This window comes from Tamandua tetradactyla, chromosome 15 (genome assembly GCF_023851605.1).
Source record: "Tamandua tetradactyla isolate mTamTet1 chromosome 15, mTamTet1.pri, whole genome shotgun sequence".
Lineage (NCBI taxonomy): Eukaryota > Metazoa > Chordata > Mammalia > Pilosa > Myrmecophagidae > Tamandua > Tamandua tetradactyla.
In genome coordinates this window covers 27,990,358-28,013,344 of record NC_135341.1, presented here as the reverse complement: position 1 = coordinate 28,013,344, position 22,987 = coordinate 27,990,358, and the positions used below count along the sequence as shown (strand labels likewise).

Sequence of the window (22,987 nt, the reverse complement as noted above, 5' to 3'; positions counted from 1 at the left end):
CACCATGTGGTATGTATCCGCAGGGCGCTCGCTACGCACCGGGAGGGCACTGCCGGATGGACGGGCAACACAGATGGCTCAGGGCCCTGTGCACGCCTGCCTCCAGAACCGACACTCTCACAGCCCTGGAAGGCAGAAAAAGGAATCTCAAAAAAGGGTACCAGGAGCCTGTACTCCTCCTTTCCCAACCCCCACCACAAATAACCAACCGTAAACTTTTAGCACCTCTCAGATTCATAAAGACAATGTCCCTCTCAGGGACATAAAGACAATGTGTGGCCCACCTAAGGACTCTCAAGTCAGTGCAATTCCTCTCTCTAAAATTTTATTAAATCATAAAAGTGCAATACTTATAAACAAAGGAGTCATTTCTGCTTTGTTTTGTTTTTCTTGGAGAAATGGGAGCCAAAACATTTCTTCTGGGAATTCAGGGTAAAAGTTTTACAAAAAGTGTGTCTTACAAAAACTGTGTCCAGATGTGCTTCAAAAATTCAGCCTGTTCTTGTTTTGGGGGGAGGAGTAAAGGGAGGAGCCAAGGGCAGGAGAGACATTTTATTAAAAATTGGAAAAGTTATTGTTTTTTCCTTGGCTTGCAGGCTAATCTGCTTTCCACTGGCAATACCCAATGATGGGGCAGCACGCCAGACAGAACCAACAGCAGCGCTCCTGCGAAGGCTGGGGGGCAGGCAGGGCCTCAGCTCAGCCCCAGGGGCAAGTTTCAGGATGCCCTGAACAGCAGATGGTCCCACCAGGTGGTGATGCAATGGGGCAGGGTGTGCACGTGTGCGTGTGCGCACGTGTGTGTGTGTGTGCGTGTGTGTGCGTGTGTGTGTGTGGAGAGAGCAGGGGACTCTGAAGGCCAAAAACTCTCAAGCCAAATTCAGAATCAAGTATTATCTTTTTTTATACAAACGGCTTTCAGATAAATCTTCATTAAAAATTCTTTCTTTTAAACTGAAATGTTTTGCCAATATCACATCCAAGTTTAAACCTGAAGGCTTTACTGTGACATTCGAAGCTTCCTCAATCCAGTACTTTCATTCTCAGAGCCCTTTTCAACCACGGGGTGACTTACATAGACAGAATGAGTGTTAGGGGGGTTTCCTTCACTCTAGAGGGGCAGATGCTGGCTCTGGGTACTGAAGGTAAGTAAGTGTTTCAACTTATTCCTGAAAAGGACAGGCTGAGCCTACTTCAAATTAGGCCTAATCACACCAGAGAAACTCCTCTGTTGCTCAGATGTGGCCTCTCTCTCTCAGCCAACATGACAAGCAAACTCACTGCCCTCCCCCTCTCTATATGGGACATGACTCCCAGGAGTGTGGACCTCCCTGGCAACATGTGACAGAAATCCTAGAATGACCTGGGACTCAGCATCAAGGCACTGAGAAAACCTTCTCAACCAAAAGGGGGAAGAGAGAAATGAGACAAAATAGAGTGTCAGTGGCTGAGAGATTTCAGAGTCAAGAGGTTATCCTGGAGGTTAGTCTTACACATTTTATAGATATCCCCTTTTTAGTTTAGTTAGAGAGACTGGAGGGAAGTGGCAGAAACTGTAGAGCTGTGTTCCAGTAGTCATGTTTCTTGAAGATGATTCTGCTTTCACAATGTGACTGTGTGATTGTGAAAACCTCATGTCTGATGCTCCTTTTATCTACGATATTGTCAGATGAGTCAAAATATGGATTAAAAATAAATAAATAAGGGGAACCAAAAAAAGTGTTTCAAGCAGAGCATAAAGAAGGCTGACAGAGAGTTGGCTATATATTATGAATAAAAAGATAATCCCAATAATAGTTTACATTATCACAAACCATAGTTTATGTGAACAGCTAAGCCGCCTTTCAAAGCAGAGAGCAGCTGCTGGTACGGGGAGGAAAATGGTATGTCAAAAATTTGACCTACCTTAAAGTTTGTTTAACTCTGCTGTCAGCCACTGCTTCCTTCCGCCACCTTGCACCAGGATGAGGCAGTGGGGGCGGCATCCTTTTTGAAGTGTTTTGTTTGCAAAGTCACAGAACTGTCTGGGTCCTCGAAGGACCTCATCCCCCCATACTTGACAGGGGCCAGCCTCACCCGTGCTCAGAGGTAAACATGGTGGCTCTGCAGCAGAGGCGCAGGCAGCCCTGGGGCACCTCCCAGGAGCCAGAGAACAGTGTAAGGATGAAGAGCCTCAGCCAGGGAGGCTTCCAGGGGTCCCTCGGGAGGCCGAGGTGTGATTACACACCACCTGCCAACTCATGGACACCAGGGCCTCACGCTCCTGAAAATGCTGACACCCACGTAAACCCCAAGAGCCCTAAGCATGTATGAGTGGGCGTGTCTGTTCTCCACCAGGTGACCAGCCTGTTCACCGAGCTGTGCAGGGTCCGCACCAGGCCCAGGGCAGGGAAGGAGAGCAGGCTCCCAGGGGTGGCATTCGGGTGGAAGAGACACAACACACCTCTGTCGCTCGAGTGAAGACTGGAAGCAGGGAGCTCCCTTCACCTTTCCACATTCGAACACGGTGCGACGATTCAAACCGCTTGTTTGGAGTTAAATGTTTCTGTACCTACTGGGGCAGGGGATACGGGAAACTTAGCCAAGCCTCAGAGTAAGAGAAACGGTCCCTCCCATTTGTATCTTTTTAAAAAAATCTTCTACAGATCTGAAGCCCATGTCAAGATGTTCTCATCTAAAAGAGCTCCCAACACTGAGTTGGATGCCAAGGCCATTCCTCTCACTCACTTCTGCTGCCCCTGGGACTCCTCGCTGCCGTGTGGCCCAGGCCACTGGGGCACCGGAACGTTCATTCAGTGAGGGGCGCGTATAGCACCCGGGAACCCCGCAAAGGCTCCTGAGGGCATAGGTGCTTGGTCATGATGCCCAGTCTTCTGCTGGCAGAAAGCCACAAGCCCCGGGCCTTGTGGAGGGACAGCCAAATCACAGCATGGTAGGGAGGGGTCCTGAGAGGTGCCCACAACCAAGTGTTATTTGGGAGGAGTGTACGTAGAGGCACAAGCCACACGTACAAGCACATCTCAGTCTTCTTGTTTGCTCTGCTTGTGCTGTACGTGGAGGACCTGCTTTAAGACAGCCCAGTCCCTTCTCAGAGAAACCTGTCATCACTCCCGCCTAAGCTCAGGGCTTGCCGAGGGCACGTCCCCCGAGGATAAGGCTCTCCATCAAGCCAGCCCTCTTGGGCACATGGCCCCCTCCTGGTCTCTGAATGGTGACCTCTTCCCCAGCCTCTCGCCACCTCTTCTTCACTCTGGCTTGTGTCACAGACCCCTCAGGAAGTATCCATCTTCCTGACGGCCCATCGAGCATTCCTAGAGGACAACTGTGCAAGCCTTCACCTTAACTTCCGAAAACACTTTTATCTTCATATTCTCCCAGGCCCTTTCAGGCCACCCACCCATGTGCTTTAAGTTCAGGATCTTCACTCTGTGTCTGTTGAGGGTAGCCCCGAAGCCACCCTTAGTGGAGGGGAAGGGGCTGCTTTTATAGGGCTCATACAGAAATGTTCTCATCATATCCAAGGGACCTTCCAAGTAGAACCCACAAAAGCAACCAGGGCAGATGTGAGATGGCTCAGGATGAGAGCACCTAACCAGCAGGGAAACCAGCAGGACAGCAGTTCCTGCATGAGGGGCTGGGACGAGGCCACATGGGTGGGGTAGGGGGCTCAGGGTCTTCTCTCTGCTCCTTTCAACCACAGCAGCTCTACTCTTATCTGCTTCATATAGGAGTTCCACGGGAGGTCCTGTTTTTAAAAACAGGTGTGTGTGTGCGCGTGTTGCTATTCTAACTTTTTTATCCTAAAAGACAGTAGGGGGGTAGCAAATCGGGGGAAAAATACAAAAAATTAACCACTCAGCTCTGCAATTATCCACATGCTGATCATCTGCCAAATAAATTACTTCTGATCAATTTTTATCTACAGCTGCCCTTTCCCTGGCCCCGATATAAATCCCCTGACATAAACCCAAATCCTCTCCCCTTCCTGACAGCTGTTGACAGAGTGATCCAGGCCCCGGGGACTGCCAAGACCAGGGGCGCAGGGGGGTCCTGAGCCAGTGTCCTTGTTTATGGGTTCAGTGATTGATAGGGCCCTAAAAGCTCTGGGCCCAGAAGACTAAATGGGTTGAAATCAATCATTAACAGTAGTGTGGATGTTAAAAAAAAAATAAGAGACGTGTAGGGCCTTTGGCAGGGTGGATGAGTTGGGTGAGTGCCACAAAAAATGCAAAGCTTTGTAGCTGGTGGTCATGCTGGTCACCTCTGGGTAAAGACCAACACAGGTGAACTAGCAATGACCAGCAAAGCCAACAGGGCATGCTTGTAAGAAAGCTATGTGCCCAAGTTAAAAAAAAAAAAAAATCAAAATCTGTATGCAAGGCAAACACTTTCCTGTTCTTAGAGAAAGAAAGATCTGCAAGAATGGCCACAAGTTGAGTTTTCTCCCTTGAGAGAAAACAAGATAAACAGACACCCTGGCAGAAAGTTTGCAGCAGTCTCAGTGGAAATAAAAGTGACAACTCAATAAGGACGGGGAGTGGGTGGGATAAAAAATGTACAACTTCCAAATTAAAGGTTCAGGTTACCTCAATAAAAATAATGGCTACAGTCTTGAGAATAATTCTAGTCCAACCCTTCCATTTTACAGATAAAGAAACTAAAAGCCAGACAGTCACCTGCCCTGTCCACAGTCACAACCTGGGGGCCGGGCTGGAGTGCCTCCTCTCAGGCCATGTGGACCTACAGTGGTCTAATGCCATAGAGGCATACAGGCTTCTAGCCTAAGGTTCGGATTTTTTAAAACTCCAATAAACATCATTAATTTATGTTCTTTTTAGAGGACTTGTATGATCAATCCAAAATTGACCCTGGGAAAAAATACATGAACAAAAGTTTGCTGATCAAAAGTAGACACAGAATTGCCATGATAATACTTGGATTCGAATATTTTCATAATATGCCCTAAATCAGGAGGATTCCACCAATATTCTTAGTTCAAAATTATGATCAGTTGGTTCATTTAAACATTCTCCCTGATGCTCTCTACTAAGCAACATTTCACCCATAACTAGCTTTAATACCTCCAGACTTAAAAGCACTGAAACTTACTTTGACAATAAATCACCAAGTGGAAAGACTCAATTCTCCAATAAAACCACAATTAAACAAGCATAAGGCACCACCAAAATAACAAAGGACACAAACAGTGTAAATGTCAGTATTTTTCAGGATGTGGAAAAGTGAGCACTCTTATTCAGCTGTCGGTCAACTGCTACCAATCACTAACCAGTTTCTATGCTGCCAGGCCCAGCGATACACCTTTTAAATACAGCATCTCAGTTAAGTCTCAAAACCACCCTGGAGGGAGGAACTATTTACTAACTCACTTTACAGATGAAGAAACAGGCTCAGAGAGCAATTTGTCCAAGGTCACAGTAATGGCAGCATGTGGTAGAGCTGGAATTTTTTGGACCAAGCCTGCACTCTTCTCACAATACAATTCTTTACAGTAAATCGGCTCGGTCACTACATAGGGCAGTTTGGTAAACATGTAATGAGAGAAACAAAACATACTGACCCAGTAATTCCACTTTGGGGAACATATGCCAAGGATATAAACCAAAATGACAGGGGAGGGGGGAGGGAACCAATCTGTATAGAGATGTTCATAGCAGCTTTATTTATAAGAGTAATAATTTGGAAACAGCCCAAATATTTCATCAACGGGAGCAAAAGGGGGTTGGCAAACAACATGAAAGATCACATAACCACTAAAAATGACAAGTCCGTGAACTGTGTCGATATATGGAAACAGCCTTGGGTAAAAAACTTAAGTAAAAAATAACTATAAATAAATAAAATAAATACAATGATTGCTACTGTGCAGCAAGATGTGTTTGTGTGCTTAAGAGTGGAAGAATCAGCATTTTAAGCTCATTAATTGAAGCTACCAATGGGTAAAAGCAACACAATAAAACCCTGTTTAAAGATGCTGTGATTCAGAATGTCTTTTCCAGCCTGATCCAAAGGAATAAAAATTTTTTTCTCCTTTTTTTAATGTGTTTTTTTTCGGGGGGGCGGGGGGTATTGTTTATGTTTAGAATAAAATTTTAATATAAAAAAAAGAAATAGCTCCATCAATTTTAAAGCCCTCCTTTTAGGCTTTCAGTTAAGTGCCATTTTAAAATCAGATTAACAAAACCTCCTTAGTTAGCCCATAGCTCGTGAATTTTTTTGTTAGCCATTTAGGAAACTTATTTAAGAACAAATACACTTACACTACAAATGGGAACATTATTTCTACCACCATTTGACTTGCATAAACGAAAGATCACCCTCTCTGGATCTCACCCTTTTAGAAGACATTTGGAAAAGGACCATTATTCAAGACAACACAAATCTATGGAGGGCGCAGCCGGGTGGGTTTGAGAGCAGATACCTGGTGACTCAATGCATGAAACAGGAGGTCTGTGCCCAGCATTCATTTTTAAATGTTACCCAAAAAGGAACAGGATATGCCCATGGAGGGTCTCCAGCACAGGACAGCTCTGTCCCAAGAGGCAGGTGGGCCCAGGACATGCCCAGCCAGGCCAGAGACACAATCCCAACCCTCTCTGCACATGGTTCACCTGGACCTCCAAATGGCTTCCCACACATCCAACCACTGGGGGAAACAGAAGTACAATTAAAATGCATCCGAACTCACCAAAGCATCTTTTAAGATGAACGAGGCTGGGAGGCTAGAAAGCTAGGTAAGTAACACAGCCAAAGACATAGAACTGGGCTCTCTGACTTGTGCGTGAAGGGAAGAAAAGCACATTCCTGTGCTCAGCATGACTGTCCTTTGCCTGGGCAGATCCCACGTTAATCTTCATTCCAAGATGCCCTTAACCAACCCAAACATCCTGCCCACATCCCTGCTTTGTCCTATGCTGGGGATGATTTACTAGTGTCCCTCTCAAGTATAAATTACCACTGGCCTTGGCGGCACCCTGCACAGAGCTACTAAAAAAGCCCCAGGACATCGACAACATCATGATGCCTGCTCCAAAGACACGAGCTGTCCAGAACCATGGGCCCCATAGGGCTAGTTTATTTAAATTAATTAGATGTAAAGAAAATTAAAAATTCAGTTTTTCAGTTGACTAGCCATACTTCAACTGCTCAGTAGCCAGTGAAATGGTCAGCCCACGAAAGACATGTCTACCATCATAGGAAGGTCCACTGGGCGGCACTTGCCCATGCCTGCCTCTGCAATTCCAGGTAACATCCTCTCACAGAAGGACAACTCGTCCCATCTGACACACCTAATGATAACTAGGCAACTCAAAAAAAAAAAGCACACTTTTTGGGGTGTATAGTTCCGTGTATAGATTTGTGCATCTCCAATCACAACCAGCACACAAAATAGTTTCATCATCCCCCAAGTTTCCTTTATGCTGCCCCTTTGTCGTCATTCTCCCCACACTGATCTGGTAGCTTTTTAAACTCAGATTCCTGGTCTTCCCCTGGAAATCCCACATAAGCGGGTATGGAGGAGGCCCCCACCCCTCTCCTCGATGCTCCTCAGGCTATAGGGTATTCAGCCAGGCTTGGGAAGTCTGGGATAAATGCCTAATCCTAGTTTAATTGAATTATTTGCAAAACACTATCTGGTATCTAGTCTCGCTCCCTTCCCAGCACCCATCAGTGTCTTTGTTGCACATGTTGAGCGAGCAGCACCCAGTTTAGACTGGTGCTTGGAGGGCAGGGCACGATCCACTCGGGGGCACCGGCAGGGTAGGGACTCTGCGGCCCTCCGAGTTACATGGCCTCCCATCCTAATCCATTCCTGGCTCTCTGTTCCATGGAATCCTGATTTGGAAAAAAAAAGAACCACATCAGAAATAAAAAGGAACCACATCAGAAATAAAAAGGAACCACATCAGAAATAATTGTCTGCCTCCACAACATGCTGGGAAGTGACACCTGGGACAATCAGAAGGAAAGGCACGCTGTCTGGACACATGGATACGACACAGGATTTCCTCTGGATGGGTCTTGCCTCACCCTGACCATTTACTCGATGGATGTGGAGATCTGGACTCAAATTACAATAAAAATTGTAGGCTTTTTTTTTCTCCTTTTTAAAACCCTGAAATGCTTTTTCCTCCTAAATTCATGACCTAAGGGCAAGGTTCCAAATTCCATTTTTAAAGGGGAATTCAAAATGGTCAGCATCATCTCAGAAAACCTCCTGTGCTCAGAAAGTAAACAATTACAACAAGGGTCAAAATTTCAGTTTAGCCATTCTCCCCTGGCTTGCTCCTACTCTGCTGAAGATTCCTGGAAAACACTTCGAAAGGTTGAAGATGATCAAAGGAAAAGCATGGCCAACAAGAAATGCTATCATTTAATATCGCATTTTATTTAGCCTCGCCACGCCAGAGAGGGAAGACTGTTTGAAAGGGAGAGAATGCCTGCTTAATCAACTAAAAATGCATTCATTATGCCATTCACTGCAGCCTTCCTGAAATCAGACACTTTTGCCCCTAGACCATAAGATTGAAGTGATTTGAAATGAAAATATTTCCTGTCCACTGCTTGCCAGTTTCTAGCCCCAGAGTGATATAACAGATGACATCCAGTACAATAAATGCTTTTATTAACCATAAATTTGAGACTGCTTTAGGGATTTGAAGTGTTCGGTTTCGTGCTGAAAAAATGTAATGTTATCCACAGACCATCAGTGAGTAACAAAAACAGAGGCGCAGGTTATGGTACTTTGATCAAATTATGGCAAAAAAAAGAAAATTACTTTTTGCATTTAAAGTAGCAGTTGCACTCAGGGCATCTCTTCAAGAGGCACCACAGTGGTTTAATCATTTGTCTTTGAGAGTTTAACAGAAATTCATCTTGAGTACAGATTTAAAACCAGCAGCTTCTGTTCAACAGAAAGAAGTTGAAAAGTGTTATGAGGGTAAAGGAGCTGAGAAATTCAAATACTAAGACGGGATCTCTAAATCAGGGTTTCTCAACCTCGGCACTAGTGACGTTTGGGGTCAGATTTTCGGAGGCTTTTTTATTGTGCTGCTGAAATGTATGTTGTGGGAAATTTAACAGCATCCTGGGCCTCTACCCACTAGATGCCACTAATGCTACCTCTGGCTGTTACAACCAAAAATGCCTCTAGAATTTGTCAAAATCACCCCCCAGTCGAGAACCATTTCTCTAAATCATATTCTAGGCTTGTTTAGCAAATGCTGCCTGATTTCTCATTACTCCAAAGGAAACGTCCGAGTCCACACCCCTAATAGGAAGACGTGCAATCGCAGCTGCCTACCCCTCAGTGCCTCCCTCTATACAGAAACAGTTAACCCGGGGGGATTTCAGAAAACAAAAGCACCCTGCACTGCTTCTTCCACTGAAACTGAGGGTAGCCGAGCTGCGGAAACAAGAACCCTCTCTCCTGCAGCCTGGACAGACCAGACTAAGTAAAGGCAAACTGCCACCTGTCCCGAGGCGCCCGTGCTCAGCTTTGTATCCAGCGTACATTCCAGCACAAGGAGCCGGGCTGTAGGGCCAGGCTGCACCGTGGCCCTGCCAGCAGCAAAATCGCTGCTTTCTGGCCTTTTGCTATCAGGCCACGGAAGGGCTTGTGGACTCGGTGCCAAAAAAGCAAATAAAAAGCAAAGTTGAACCTCTGCGGTCCATTCTCTGGATGCTGAATGTCCCACTATTCCATCTCGGCATGACATTTCACGGCCAGCAGGGGGGGAGGCCAGGTCCTGAAAGCAGAACAAATGCCCGGCATACAGGCCAGACTGCAACCTCGCCGTCACCCTGGACTTATGAATAAAAGATGGGGGTTTTGTCCCTGTGGTTTTCACTGGTACCCTGTGAGAATAACAACTTGTCGCTTTTTGACATTTTAACTTACGTTGAAAAATAATCAATATTAACTTTATGTGTCTTGCCCCTTAAATCTGGGGTGGGGAGGAAATAAAAGGAAGAAAAGCCAAGTAATTAGGCAGAAGATAGTAATTCAAGTTAAACTAATGAAACTGTCTGTGAGGTACTCTAATAAAATAATTTGGGCAATACGCAATCACAGAGCTAAAAGACTGGAAACAGATTCTGAGGACATGTTTTGAGTGAAGTGGCCTTTAATGGAAATAAAGTTCAATGTTTTCTTAACACAAAGGAAAGAAATGGCTGAATTCTGGTGTGAGGAAGCACTCAACCGTAAACCTGCCCCAGCCAAATAGAGGATTTAATAGGAACTCATTCCCAGAGGGTGACATCTACAACTGTTTGAAACAACCCCATGTGAATAGCAAAAGCCTGCAGCATTCTTGAGACACAAGTACTCCTAATTTTGAGAGAACACAGTTGATTTCAGACAGCCTTTAAGGAAAGAGATTATATTACAGCATAGCACAAATGACATCCTGCACCTTTTTTAGACCCTCAATAAAGTAAAAGGAAATCCTTAATGTGAAACACTGAGATTTAAAAAAATAATAACACAAGACCAAATTGGGTTAAACTATCAGAAAAATTGTGCAAAAATGTTAATTAAAATTTTCTTTTTTGCTCACTCTTAAACTTTATCCACGTTTGTTACTTGTTTATTTCTAAAATACAACAATGTTACATCATCACCTTTAGAGGGTTCTAGCCAAAATATTTAACTTGACACAAACCATGAGGAAACAATCAGACAAATCCAGTTTGCAGGACTGTCTACATAACAAGTGACCTTGATCTTCAGAACATCTATGTTATGAAAGACAAAAAAGCAGTGGAGTAACTAATTCTAGATGAAGGAAGACTGAAGAGGCATCTAAAACCAATGAGAGATCATGTCTGGATTATGGAATGTGATTTTGCGAGGTCAACATTGCAAAAAGTTAAGAAATGGTCACTCTAGGCAAAAGGGGAAATGAGTGCTCATTTCACCACTGTTTTAATTTTTTCATAGATTTGAAGTTTTCCAGAATACAAAATACGGGAGAAAGGGCAGGGTAATGGGGAAGGGTTTAGGAAGACTAGCTGCCTGGTGATCTGGGTTGGGCTGGGCTGGGCTGCACCAACTTCATTTTCCTGTTAAGTTTCAGAAAATTACGTGTCCAAAAATATTAATAAGACTTTAAATCATTTTCTTCTGACAATGTTAATACAAAACAAATGCAGGATAAAAACAAATGTATGAAACACAGTAACATGATGTTATTAATTGCTAAACCAGGACTCAACTGCCCTCTAAACTTGAGATACACATGGGGCGGGGAGTAAGAGGGGGTGCAGAGGTGAGTGCAGCCGATACTTAACGCATTCATGTCTCTGCTCCTAAAAAAGTTGTAGGTCCCTTTAAAAGCCCCTTTCTGCTTTTCCCTGTTAATTTATCACTCGCTCTCCTCATATCAGAATTCCTACTAATTTTTAAACTTTTTAGAATAATTCTTTAAAGCCTCCATGTTCCGTTCAAAACTCATTCTCTCCCCCCATTATCCACCCGCCCCCCATTCTTTTTAAATGAGATAAAAGCAGTGATTACACTCCTCTTTACCAACTAGAAAATCATGCACTTAAAAAAGTATGTGATCCTTCGAGTAAAAGGAAGACAGCTGGGTAGATGTGAAATGTGCTCAAGTGGAAAGAGGTGTGTGGGGGTTAGAATTTCTGCCCCTCCATGACTTCAAAACCGAGAGAACAATGAGAGGGGTGGCGTGTCCAGAGCAGCTTTACAAGGGATCTGGGTGACGGGTTACCGTGGGCATGTCTGAGACTAGGAACCCCGCCGCTTTCGCAGCCCCAAAGCGGCCTTGGCCAGCACAACCAGATGTCACATTTTCTCTGCTTAATTTCAGTAAAACTCCATGACCTCTTTCTCAAATTAAAAAGGCAGTGCCATTTTTTTAAACCACAGGAGCTATCTTTAGTGAAGCCTTCTAAGGATTTCATTAATTCATAGCCAGCCAACCAGGACTTTTCCCACAGTCTCCCACAAAAAAGCCCGGGAAGTCACTGATTGCTTGGCTGGATCTGAATATGGGCAGAGGTAAGATCAGAAATATCTAGTTCCTCCCACAGGGAGGCAAGGCACAAAAATCAAAGGCGGGCAAAACTCATTACCACAGCTGGCCAGCAAATCCACAGCCCCGGAAAGAAGGCAAGAGAACATCTTTGATTCTGGAGGAGCTTCAAGTGACCTCAGAAAATGAAACACATTCACAATCAGACGGGAAGGAAACAAAATGAAACCTTATCTCTGTTAAAAAAAGACAGGAAGTTTTCATACAAACTGAGGGCTGCTGTCGGGAAATAAAATTCTTAGAGCTTATTGGCTGTTAGTCTTTTTTTATTATTATTAAGTTGATCTACACATACTCCACGATAGTAACTTTTTATATTTCTCTTGTCCACAATAAGGGTAACCTCAAGTAACAGGCATCCAGCAGGGTGTGACTCTCATCCAATACCAGCACCCAATCACCTCCTCCATCACTCAGCTCCACGAGGGCAGAGACCCTGTCCCGCAGCCCAGGCCTTGGCCAATACGTGATCTACAGCAGGAGTGCTGATAATTGGTGGTGTGACTAAAGCCGAAGGTAAAAAAACAAAGTTAAGTAACTACAGAATTTCAGAGGAAAATTTTTATTGCCATGGCTCAACTGACACATCACCTCCTCAGACAGGCCATCCGGGATGGGTCACCCACTTGCAAGCAATCATCACTCGCTCACTCCATGTCAATCGCCAGCACAGCACTTAGTCATTCAACAAACACGTAAAGGAGAACCTACAGTGTGCCAGGCACCACTCTAGAGATACATCAGGGAACAAAACAGATACAGGCCCTGCCCTCTGGGAGCTAATATTGCAATGGGGGAAACAGACAGGTAGGCAAGAAAGAAAATACTATACATGTCCCATAATGAAAAGTTTTCTGGAAAAAAAATAGAAGTGAGGAAAAGAGGATAAGAGTGAAGAGCAGGTTGGTATTATAAGTAGGGTGGTCAGGTCAGGTATTTTGTTTATCTGATGTTTTGTTTGCTTGTCTGGTATCCTATATGTCTCCCCAGATGAAATTTAAGTTCCAGAAATCAGGTCTAGTACACAGAAAACAACAAGCATTCAATGAATAGATGAATGGATGTTGAATGTCACTCTTAGCAAACCATTCAGCTGCTGGAGAAACCTTCCCAGCCTCCCACTTTCTGACCGGACACACACAGACAAAACTCAAGATGCCCTGTTAACTAGTCCCGGCCTACATCTTCAATCTTACTGTCCTCACTCCCTCAAAGAAGCTCTCCATCTACCCCCAGCATTGCTGGCATCTTTCTTTATGCCCCAACTGCGCCCCACCTCCCGGTTCCATCCACAGGCAAAGCCCTGCTCAAAGGCCCCTGAGCAAGACCAGCTGCCTTCAGGCCATTCTGATCCTTTCCTCTAAGGCTCCTCTAAACCATTCAAATGAAATTTCTTCTTCAAAAATAAATCAAGTTTCTGTTTCCTTTTCACTGCAAAAATGGCTGGACACATTCTCCTTAAATTAAGAAGAATGATGAGGCTGGTGTGACTTAATATTAAACACAGACTTTGCAGCACAGATAAAATTCATCATATGGGAAGGTTGGAGGTGAGCAGTGCGGAGAAGACTCACAGAGAAGGAAGGGCCTCCTCCAAAGCAGGGGAAACTGAGGCAGAACAAGATGCAAAGTTACTGAGAACCAACAAGGTCCCAGATTGAAAAGCCAAAGTTCCAAAGATGCCACCACCTCGGGGACTCGTTTATCAAACTGCCTCTCCCACAGCAACCATGGAGCAGACGGTTATCTAGGGTGAGGAGCAGGAAGACCCCCGGCTCCTGTTTCTCCAGTAGAAACAGGAAGTACAGAGCGGGGACAGGGAGTTCCTGTACCCTGGCCTCCGAATCCTTCTGACCTGCCATCAGAGCCCCTTTTCCCCAGTCTCTGCATCTCCACCCAGATGCTCCTTTCCCCAGGTCATCTAGCACCATGAACTGACAGAGTAGCAGCTCAAAAAAGAAAAAATCACCTCTGCCCTCCTCACTCCAAATGAGGTTTTTTGATCTTCGGCGTCTTAGCAACTATAATAAACCCTGCCGGCCCACGCGGCTAGGTCCCGCCTGCTGTGTGCGAGCGCCCCAGAGGAAGGAGACGAGGCGCTGGTGCGGGAGCGGACTGCTCCTACATTTGGTCTGGGATGCGCTACATTTTCCTCCGATACAAAGGGGGTGACTTCAAGAGAAGAGAAACCAGAACTCACCTGGACAGTGAAAATGACAGCGAAAGGGTTTCCCTACCACATGGACTATTCTCGGGGAAATGTACCACTTCCTTCCAGAACGTCTCAAGGAAACCCTCCCTTTATCTCCATCAACCTTCCGAGGCTCTAGGAAAGTACTCCATCTCAGAACAGAAGTTTGGGGCCAGAGGCAGCATTTTTTAAAGGGTTACTATTCAGCAGGGGGGAAAATATACAACACTGACAAAACAGAACACTTGGAAAAGCTCCTAGTTTTTTAAGGGAGTGAAATACTTTTAACATCGAATCCCTCATGATTTCAAAAGGATTCATCTGGAATATTCATGTTAAGTGTGGAAGTCTAAATATCAATCTAAACATTTTAATGAATGCTATCAATTTCCATTCCCTTTTCAAAGCTGCTCCTTCAATTTTACGTGGCATTTCTGATAAAATTCAAGCATGTTTCCCTATAATGTAGTAGTTTTAATGAAAAGCCTCATGATTAATGTCTATTATATCAGGTTTGGAATGAAGAAAAGTCCAATTTATTTAACTTCCAACAATATTTGCCATCTAGCGGACTTTCAATTCTTAAGGTACAAGGCACCAGCCATACGCAAATTAGAAAGGCATTTACCATTAAGTTTACTATAAAACAAATGCTTCTTAAATTTGCACAGTAAAGGTAGTTTAAATTTACACTATTAAGTCAGAAAATTTATAGACAACTTCCGTTGCTGAGAGAGTTACATGTGTGTTCACATCACATCCTTATTTTGTCATGCACCCAGTGATTTGTTGAAGACAGCTGGTACCTATTAAATCCTCCTCTAAATGCTGCAGCCTTAATTAGCTACATCCACCTTCCCACAACATTTCCAAACAAGGAACCAAAGAAAAGGGAGGCCGTTTTTATCATGAATACTTTGAATGAGGAAGCCACAAAAGTTAAAATAATTGTCTCCATTAGAGACTAACTACAATTATTCTCTTTTTAAGCTCCTTCACAAAAACAGGGTACCAAAGGACTGTAAGTTTCAGTCTTGACAATGCCTGCCTGACCAAATGGGGGAAAAGAATTGTAACAAAATAAGGTATTAGTGGCTGAGAGTTCAAATAGAGGCTACTCTGGAGGTTACACTTATGCAAGCTTCACCTAGATACTGCTACTTACTGTTGTTTGCCAACCCCCACCCAAAACCCTTCCTGCCAGCACTAAAGAATACCTGGGGCTTTTTCTGGGATTCCACCAAAGTTCCATATACCATGACTACTTCCCCAAAACTCACAACCCCCAGTTGGGTTCCTAGATAAGTCCTGAAATGCAGAGGGCCCAGCCTCTCCAGAACGTCAACTAGTTCCACCTCCCTATCCCGTATTATCCACAGCTCTTTCCTACATGAAAAAGTTAAAATGGGCATAGCCCAAATATCACTAAAGATTGGGAGAAAGATCAAAGAAGAAGGGGAGTTATACTAGAGAAGATAAGATTTAGCATGTCAGTATGACTGCTGAATCATTATATCAAATACTTTAGTGTCCAGTGTCTTAGAGCAGCTAGAAGTAAAAACCTAAAATTATGGAACCGTACCCTGTACCAAACTATAAAATCTGCTCTACAACTACTTGCTACAATGTACTTGGAAATTTACTGTTTTTTGCATATAAGTTTTCTTTCACAATTTTAAAAATGCATCTTTAAAAAGTTTGTCTTGGTTATTCCGGTAGCTGTGTAATTAATTGTTCGAGTTTTCATTTCCTGCCTGGTGTTATTAAACCTTTTAAGACACTGCTTGGGAAAAGATGAAGGACAGTCTCCCCTGAGATACTGCTGGGGCTATGAACTCCTCACTCGGACTTCTGAGTACATGGCCGAACAGACAGAATCTGCAAGTAAAGGAACACCCCAAGCGTGGTGTCCTACGGACAGATATCGTGCCCTTCCCAGACACCGAAGAATTTCCAATTCACACGAAAGAGAGATTCATTGGAGCCTGTCACATTAACCTGCCATTTATAGAGCAAACCAGAGACTGGTTTAATTACAATTCAGGCTTCCATTCTAAAGAATAAAAATATAAACAAATACCTATCTGTGAATTCAGTCAAGTGTGAACTATGTCAACACACTACATTTTGAGCAAGATAACGAAGAACCACCTCAGAGATTCCCCCCTCAGATGTGCTTCTGTCTTGCCCTAGCTTTAATCTGTAATCAGACTGTTTCAATAGGATGTGATCACTCCAGGACTTGTGTCTTTTCAATCAGCCAGTGGCCCTACTGGGTTTAGAGTGGCAAAGGGGAAATGGCCTGTGGTTAAACAGAGGAAATACCAAGGCATTTTAATAGAGCAAATAGTCTCTTTACTTCCCACCGGGAAGAGCTTCAAAGGCCCGGCCCCCAGAGGAGACAATGTGTTGTGGAGCCATCAGTCACTTAATCATGTGTCAGCCCCTTTCAGAACTTCCTGCGGCCGAGACAAACAGTGCCCAGGAGGACCACGCCTCCCACTGGCCCGGCAAGTCCAGCTTCCCGGCCGGCAGGCTGTGGCACGGGGGCCTTCTGGGGTGAGGTGGGGGGGGGAATGGGAAAGGTCTCGGGCTGCCAGGGCAAGGTGGCAGGAGAGTGCTCTGTTTCCAGCATACGGCACCCACTACAGCCTCCTCCCCCAGCATGTCCAGTTTCCTGAGCTCTCACCTCTCACAGAGCCAGGAGAGGAGCCCAAGCTTCAAGAAGCCTAAAAACCCATCCATCAGTGGAGGGGCAAGAGGCAGTGGGGAGTGAAAGAGGACAATAAAACTGCTGATGGGGTGGCCCAGCGGCAACAGACATCTGGGGACACCATATGTGAGAAGCTCAGTCATCTAAGAGGGAAAAGAGGGGCCTGAAAATATAAGGGAAAAAAATTGTTTTAAAAAAGAACCCAACACATTTTACGCCAAATTAGGTATGAAAAATACTCGTTAAAATAAAGACTTAAAAACGCATTAGCGGTTCTTTCCTTTGCAGGAAAGCTGTCTGTAAGGTTTGAACTGCTGAGAATATGATTTGGATCCTGCCCTACTCCTTCCTGAGACTGTTTTCCAGACAAGCCCAGCTGTTCTGGGGAGGAACCCAGAGTAAGCTTGGCGGCCCCTTTCCTCCAAGCCTCCTCCTCAACCCCAGGCCAGAGGTACCCCACCCACGCCGGGGTGCCCCAACCCCAACCAGCCTGACCCCTTTCATTGGCCAGGGCTCTGACAAAGTCTCCACATTCCTCTCTCAGTCCAGTGAAGTAATTTAAATTCAAAAGCTGATTTTAAATATTTCAAAAGTGGCTTCCCTCCTCCTTCCAATCTCAAAGCCCTCTCTCCTAAAACAATGGGTCTCAGCCACCAGCAGGTGATTGGATCCTGAGAGGAACTTGTTAACATGCTGATTCCTGGGCCCCCTGCACTTCCATTCTGGTCCCAAAAGCCTTGACTCTGCATTGTAACAAGCTCCCAAGGCAGTCCTAATCCTGGAAGCCTAATATTCAAAGCGAAATACTTTGAGAAACTGCGTCCGGAAGGAAAGGGTACACAGAAGGTAAGCTCGGCAAGGGTAGCTGCTGGTCCTGTGCACCCAGCTGTATCCCCAAGTAAATAACCAGCACAATAGCCCGGGCACTGCAGGGGGCTAAGAAGTGGCTGGATGGACGGGAGTGGGGAAAGAAGGGGGCCTGCTGCAGAGAAATGGACGTGGGCCAGGAAGGTTCCCAATTAACAAGGCAAAGCAAGCTGGAAAAAAGTATTGTACTAAAAAAAAAACTCTCTTTCTGAAAAATACATCAACAGAGTAATTTTTAACGGAGAACTCTGTAAGGGACGTGAGGGCATCTGTAACATGGTCGACAAGGCACAGGACAGGCAGACCACATGCAGGCTTCGGAGCCATGAGCTACAAGTGAATGAAAAAGCATCCAATTCAGAATAAAATAAACACTCCCGGGCCCACAGCCAAGGAGAATTCTTTGGATTGGACTTTTATCAGGGACCTAAATTTTAACCAGCTGGAACTTCATTTTTTCCAAGCACCACCCTATTCCTGCCTACCTTTTGAGATGAAATATTTGCCTTAAATGGGAAACTTACACTTCATTGTAAAGACAGTGCCAGCATCCTGGCTTCCAGAATTCCTGCAAGAGCCGACTTTTGGGAGGTTGGAATTGTGTTGACGAATAAGAGACAAGAGAAGGTGCAACCCTTTTAAGCAGAGGGGCAAGAAATGTCCCTCCAGCGCCACTGCAGTAAAAGCCATCAAACAAAAACTTGAGGGAGTGGATTCCTAACTCCTTGTTCCATAAATAGGCTTCTCAAACAAGGGGACATGGGGGGGGGCACATTGCAGCCCAAGAGAATGATGTAATTAAATTTACCCATCACAAACAAAACCATTCCACTATGAGGAAGCAAGAGTTAAGAGCAGTGCAAATGAGGATGCTGCTCCCTCTGGAATTTGTACAAATTGTTGCTTCTTTGGGTAAACGGTATTTACTACCCAAAGAGCAACTTCTCCTGGCAAGGGCCTGAAGAGATTCTTTTTTTTATTTTAAGTAGGAGAGGAAGTGTGCCCACAGCTCATTTCTAAAACACTGAGCCGTGTTCAAGATGGTATCAGCCCCTTAATTGCCCCACTAATAATGGGGAGGTTGTGAAACCTGACCACTTAAACCAGGTTGGCTCCTCGGAGATCAGCCCAGATGGGTCTGTTAGCAGAACTGTGAGGGTCAGCTGGCTGCAAGTCCTGGGAAACACCTTCCCCCAAGGACAAAGGACCCTGGAACAAAAACTCGGTGGAGCCTGAGGGGGTCACTCGCTTAGCACTTCTCCAGCACCCAGATCATCCCATAACAAGTTCGGAGCATGATCCAGACCCACAGAAATCCCATCTCCTGTGCTCATCACAAGTAATCAGCCCTTGTTCTTACGCATTTGCATAGCCCCAACTAGCCTGCTAAGGCCTGAGCACCTACTTCATGCTAGGCACATGCTAGGAGCTGAGAGCACCATGGTAAAACTAAATTACCCATCATACACATATTCCATTAGCAGTAAGCACAGGTCAGGAAAGATGCTCTCACGATGCTTTACAGTGTTGCATCTTTGGGAAAACAGTATTCCTTATTCAATGGTCCCCCTCTCATACAGTGCACCATCTGGTAAGGGACCCAGACATGAATTAAATGCCCAAGCTCTGATGAAACTTCTGGGAGACCTGTCCTAGGGAGGTGGGGGCAGGGAAGTCTTCCTGCAGGAAATGATGCTGGAGGTGAGAGTGGAGGCTGAGGTGTTAACAAGGTAAAGAGAAGAAACAGACAGAAATAGCATGTAGAGAGGACATGGAGCTTGAGGTTCTGACCTTTCAGGCTCCCCCCCTTCCCCCCACCACCCACCCCCACCACCTCCTTCTTAAAATCTATCACTGAATAGAGGATTGAGCAGTGGGTTGCAGAGACTAATTGAGCTCAACCAAGATTTACAGGGTTCCAGGCCCTGAGGCCATCCAGATAAGGTTCAGTTCCTGACTAAAGAAACTTGCCAGTTGCAAGACACAGATGTGAACAAATACTGAGGATGCAGTCTTGTGAAAACCACAGGTAAGTGATTGCAAGAGAAGGCAAAGCCAAAGGGTAAGGCATTTAGGGTGAGTTTCCCCAGGGAGACATGACCTGAGCTGATTCTTAAGCTCAGCAGCAGTTCCCAAGGCAGAAATAGGCATCCCAGGAGGAGGGAAAAGTATTTACAAAGCCGGAGCAGCGTAAAGGGCATCAGGAGTTATGTGGGAAGGACAGAGGCTGAGGCTGAAAAAGTGGGTGAGCAAGCTGGGTCAGGGAAACTGATGGCTCCACACACGCACCAAAGGCAAGTCTAGGAAAGCGCCATGTGTGGGGCTACTAAGGGCCTAGAAACTCGGAAATGGTCCCAACCTGCTCAACCAAAAGGGGGATGAAGAGTGATCCATGGAATGGACTGATGAGGCCAAGGTCATCCCCATGGAAGGGCTGTGGTGAGAGGAGGAGGTCAGCCTTCTGAGTGAGAAATGACTCAGACAGGGCCACCATTAACTCTGTGGGGGCAGGGATGCAGGAGGTGCAGATTTGGAGCAGGAGAACACATTCCCACAAGCAAGAGAACAAAACCTGCCAGGATACTTCTGGGCACTACTAGGCCCACAGCATTATAACTTGCATAGGCTTTGTTCAGTGGCACAATGAAGCCACCTAGGCAACTGCAAAAAAAAAAAAAAAAACATCAAATGGCACTGATCCACATGTCATCACATGCACACTCAGAATAAAACATCTGTGATGCTGTTACAAAAGCCAGCATCAGTTGAGATCCCCCAAATTTAGTAAAGATCACTAAGTCAATGTGAGATAAATTTAAGGAAAACTTTTAGATCTAAAAAAAAAAAACAAATGATGCTTTACCAACATGGAACAGAGCAAAAAAATGTGAGGTTTTCCTCACACGGGAAGGAGTGGCAGAGCCTAAGGTAACAGTCACCTGGGAGGGTGTACTTGTGTGTGCAGCTGCTGAGACTGAATACATCCAACGTTAACAGCTGCACGCACCCCAGCTGCCTGACTTGTGGCTGGTTTTCTGCACCATGTCTCTCAGAATGTGGGGCGAGTGCTGGAGACTCCAGCCTGTACCCCTTGGGGGTAGGGGAAGACATGAACTACGTCTCCACCGCAGTGAGGCTGTTTAGAGCATCCAGCACGAAAGGTCACGACAGATCTAAGCAATCTACCCCATACGAATCCCTGGCAGTGCAACAGCGCTGGAGAAACAAGGAAATTCCCATTTCCTCCCACTTTTCAGATGAAAAAACTGGGGCTCACAGCTGCTCAGGAGCGGAGCCAAGGTTCCTGTCCGTGGCCGCCTAAAGCGCGAAGCCCTGCGCTCCGTGAACACTCAGATGCGGTGCCTGCTGCCCTGGCCTCTTCGGGGGACTCCAGACAGACGCACGAAATCTCCGGGTCCTGCGACCGTTCATGCTTCAGGAAGCATCCAGGTGGGGGGCCGAGACACCAGCGTCCCTGAGTACCCTCCCTCGCCCCCACCATGCCCGACTGCCCTGACAGCGTCAACGGGGCGCTCGGTTTCGAAGAGAGGGCCCCAAGTACACGACCCAGAGGCGGGTAAGTCCTGGAACCTCTCAATTCTCATCTCCGGGCCCTGACAGAGGAAAGAACTGACGCCGCCCTTTGGCCATGAAAAAATCTCCAGCTAAAGCTGGAGGGACGGTGGGAAGGCATCCAGGAGACCATTCGCTAGACCAAGGCTGAGCCGGAGAACCAAGTTTCCCAGCAAGTCAGGAGTCGGGGTTGGGGGTCTGGAAGTGGATTAAGACGGTCCCAGGCAGGAAGAAACAAAGCGGCCACGAGAGGGGAGGCGCATCTTTCCCCGGTGCTCCGAATACCCTCCCAGAACGTCCCGGGCCTTTGCAGAGCCGTGGACCGCAGGTTCGGGAGAAGACCCCCACCTCTGCTCTAAAGGACCCTCAGTTCATACAGCTCCGGGAATCGCAGTCCGGGGGTGGAGGAGGTCCCCAGCCTGGAACAAAGGGTGGGGCGCCCTCCCCTAACACCACCCCTCCCGTCCCGCCGCCAGCCGCCCCCTCCCGTCCGCTCCCAGGGAGTCGGACCCTGCCTCATTAGCAACACAAAGCCGGGGGTCGAGCGGCTCTTTTCATCCGGGCTGGGCCGGCGGACGCGCGCCGGGGCAGGAAGGGAGGAAGGGAGGGAAGGAGGGAGGGAGAGAGGGGAGAAGCGGGAGGGGGCCCCCGCCCCGGCCGCAGACTCCGAACTGCAGAAGGTAGGCGCGGGCTGGAATGCCCGAGAGCACCTGTACGCGCCGCGCCAGAGTCCCATTCCCTACCTCGCACCGCAGCCCCCGCGCCCACGACAAGTTTGGGGATGGCTAGAAGCCCGCCGCCCTCGCCTTACCCTCCAGCCGCAGGTGTCGGAGCCCCGCGTGCGACTCGAGCCGCCCGCGGCCACGGCCAGCTGCGAACCGTTAAGACAGGCGTTGACCGTGAAGAAGACCGAGCAGAGCTGCAGCCACGGGGCCATGCCGTACGCTCGCCCAGCCCGGCAGTGCTCTGCGCCCCGGCCGCCCGCCGCTGCGCAGCCGGGAGTGGGCGGTGGCGCCGGCGGCGGGCAGGCGGGCCTCACCAAGCATGCGCCCCCAGTCCGGGCCCCGCCCCATCCCATAGCCTCGCCCCCTGCCTCGGGCCCTGGCCCCGCCCCTCCAGCGCAATCTCTCGCGTATTGGCCCCGCCCTTTCCATTCAGGTCACGCCTCTTTGGTCACGCCCCAGGCAGCAGCTTAGCCACAGGCTGCTGCCGTTTCTTCTCACCTGAGAGGTCTTTTTTAATCCAAAGGATTTGTCCAGATGTCTTTGCGCTGCAAAAAATCAGGAAAACAGGAAGGATATATAGTAGTTTTAATAATAATAATAATAATGTGGAAGTCCTCTATTGAATCCTCCCAATCACCCACGACAGTGGATTATCATTATCCCAGTTTTATGTGCAGAAAAGTAGAAAAGTTAAGGTAAGGACGTGGTGCTTATAGAAACCCTAGCACCACATTTACTAATGGGACCTCAGTCAGATGATCTGCTTTCCCCATGATATTGTTCCCTTCCCGTAAATTAGAATAATAAAACCATCTTAGTCTAGAGAGGATTCTATTCGTTA

At 46.5% G+C, this 22,987-nt stretch overlaps 1 protein-coding gene across 6 annotated transcripts in view; it reads right to left on the bottom strand.

Annotated features, from left to right (window-relative positions):
- Positions 1 to 22,422, bottom strand: part of IL17RD (interleukin 17 receptor D) — a 68,005-nt gene extending 45,583 nt beyond the window's left edge. For all 6 annotated transcript variants that reach the window (XR_013162719.1, XR_013162718.1, XR_013162720.1 and 3 more), the window contains exon 1: positions 22,233 to 22,422. Coding sequence is in view for 3 of the 6 variants with exons in the window: in XM_077128930.1 (XP_076985045.1) it covers positions 22,233 to 22,358 (126 nt within the window). In the remaining 3 variants the exon portion in view is untranslated. The remainder of the gene's footprint in view (positions 1 to 22,232) is intronic.
- Positions 22,423 to 22,987: the final 565 nt, after the last annotated feature.